The 2,441-nt window shown below is 49.4% G+C and overlaps 1 protein-coding gene across 1 annotated transcript; it reads right to left on the bottom strand.

Annotated features, from left to right (window-relative positions):
- Positions 1-760: 760 nt before the first annotated feature.
- LOC311126108 (coxsackievirus and adenovirus receptor homolog) lies at positions 761-2,441 on the bottom strand. Its single transcript, XM_084200132.1, has one exon. The coding sequence runs from the start codon at positions 2,247-2,249 to the stop codon at positions 1,119-1,121; it is 1,131 nt and encodes a 376-aa protein (XP_084056258.1). The 5' UTR covers positions 2,250-2,441; the 3' UTR covers positions 761-1,118.

Below are 2,441 nucleotides of genomic sequence, written 5' to 3'. Positions count from 1 at the left end.
GAGTATTCTGGGTCCCATTTTAGACAGGCAACTGATAAGACACATGATCACTGTACTGAGTAGAAATATATGACTCCATCCCATATACTTCTCTAGCTGACAGGAGGCTATTGTGATTGATCACTGCCACGAAGGCATCAGTTCCTTATCATAAAAGCAGATTACACAGACTGTAAACATATTCTCCAGCAATCAATGTGGACCAGTTAAACACTCAACACCCTATAAACTAAAGCATCAATGCAGCCTCTCAGTCTGAGATAACTGTCTCCCTGATGAACAACAGAGAGGAAGGAGTCCCAGACTAGTTTGACATTCCAGAGGTCCATTTGAACCCCAGTGAGTCAGAGTGGAAGTCAAGAGGTGACTGAATGTTCTAACATTCTAACTAAGATAAACACCAATCTCTCTCTCTATGACTCAGACTTCCTCACAGACAGATAGACCCCCTGACAATTCTCCCCAAAGCTGTGTGACATGTCTTCAAAACCAAGGGGACCTGCTAGCCAATCATAGCTCACCATTTATGTTTAAAATAAGTAAATGACAGTGCATTTGTATTCTAGTTTAGCAGATGCTCTTATCTAGAGTGACAATCAGTTCATTCAACTAAAGTAGGTAAAACAGTATATCAACAGGAAAAACAACAGAACCAAGACAAAAGCCTTTATATTTTTTTGAGAGCATCTACTGTATGTAGTACTTAGTTGATGAAAGCGACAACCAATAGTGAAACTAGTGTAAATCTAACTATGTGGAGAAGAATCCAGAGGCAACACCTACACAACTTCTATACCAGTAGTTTGGCTGCTAACAACACATGAAGAGTAACTATTCCTTCCTTAGAAATGAACTAATATCCACTATTCTAGGAGTAAACTAAGATATACTGCAATTGGAAATTCACAACATCAAATATTTAACTTAATTAAAATATGAGACTAGAAAATATTATGGAAACTGAAAAGTCTGGGATATAATGTCCATTGAGGGTCTTAACGGTTTTCATCTGTCTGCTTCACGCAAACAATAACTTGATTAACTAAAGTTGAGCCAAAGACGTGTGGTTTCTATATCAGCAGGGTACAGGCAACAAAGACTTTCTCTGTTTCTTTCCACTACACGATGGAGCCGTCCCTGTTCTGGGCGGGGATCATGACGGCGATGGCGCCCATGCGGCTGAGGTTGGGGCCGGCCATCTTGCTGGCGACGGGCGGGGGCAGGGGTGCGTGGCTGGGGGGCCTCTCGTACTCCTCCACGGAGGGGATCTTGTCGTACTGGGGCTTGAGGGCATACTCGTGCAGGTTGGAGGGGGACATGGAGCCCAGGGAGGAGCGCTGGCTGCCCACGCTGGTGAAGGAGCGGGCTGTCGACACGCGGCTCTTCGGAGGGGGGACGTCCTCTCTGATCTCGTAGGAGATCTCCTTCTCATACTTCTTCCTGTTGCGGGCGCGGCAGCAGCAGAAGAGGATGATGGCGATGATGATGAGGGCCAGCAGAACAGCGATGATGGCTCCAGCTATGATACCAGCAGTGTTGGGGGGGGGAGTGATGCCAAGCTGTAGAATACACTCCTCCATGCCCACTCGGTTCTTAGCTGTGCAGCGGTAGGTTCCCGAGGAGCTGGTGGACGCGTTCCTTACGTTCATGGTGCCTCCCACAGGGTCTAGCACGGCGGAGGCAGGCAGCAGTTTGTTGTCGCTGGTCTTCTCCCAGGTGTACTGCAGGGGGTTGGTACCTTCACTGGACATACACCTCAGGACCACGTCCTTACCCTCCTGGGTGGGGCCCTCGGCATAGCATCTGGGCTTGGAAGGCCTCACCATGACGGTCAGCAGCATCTTCCTGCTGCGGATGCCCGGGGCCTTCTTCACCTTGCACTGATAGGTCCCAGTGTCACTAGACTTTAGACCCGTTAGGTTGATGGAGGCGTCGCCATTCTTAGGGTCGGCTGAGTTGAAGTGGGCCCGCCCCTTCACTGCAGGGTAGTAGTCCTCATAGGCCCTGTCCCCAGAGTACAGGATCACCACTTTATCCTCTTTCTGGTTGTCGGAGGCCAGCAGGCTCCATTCAATGTCCAGGGGGCCAGAGTCCTCGGGGGCCAGAGAGAACTGGCAGTCCAGCTTGACGCTCTCACTGCTGGCCTTCTCTATGGACGTGGGCCCCTGGGATGTGATCTCCAGGCCATGGGCTACACCTGCAATGAGAATAATCAATACAGAGCCGAGGTGGGATACCGTGAAATCCATTCCTTTCTGTCTATTCCAAGACTTTTCCTTTAAAACTCGGGTGAAAAAAGAATTTCTGCGGCGCTCCTTACAGACAGACCACTCTCCCCTAGCATCAAAACTCTCAGCTCCCTCTTTGCCTCAGCAGGTGCATAGGAGAGCGCGAGTCTAGACACGTGATTTCCGGAGGGTACCAAAGCCGACTTTTCTGTC

This window comes from Coregonus lavaretus, assembly GCF_964263955.1.
Source record: "Coregonus lavaretus genome assembly, contig: HAP1_SCAFFOLD_5730, whole genome shotgun sequence".
NCBI classification, from domain to species: domain Eukaryota; kingdom Metazoa; phylum Chordata; class Actinopteri; order Salmoniformes; family Salmonidae; genus Coregonus; species Coregonus lavaretus.
The sequence above is the reverse complement of the archived record's forward strand: the minus strand, read 5'-3'. Positions and strand labels throughout refer to the sequence as shown.

Bases quoted from the DNA above. Each gene is read 5' to 3' on its own strand.
- LOC311126108 (XM_084200132.1), bottom strand. From the start codon at position 2,249: ATGGATTTCACGGTATCCCACCTCGGCTCTGTATTGATTATTCTCATT.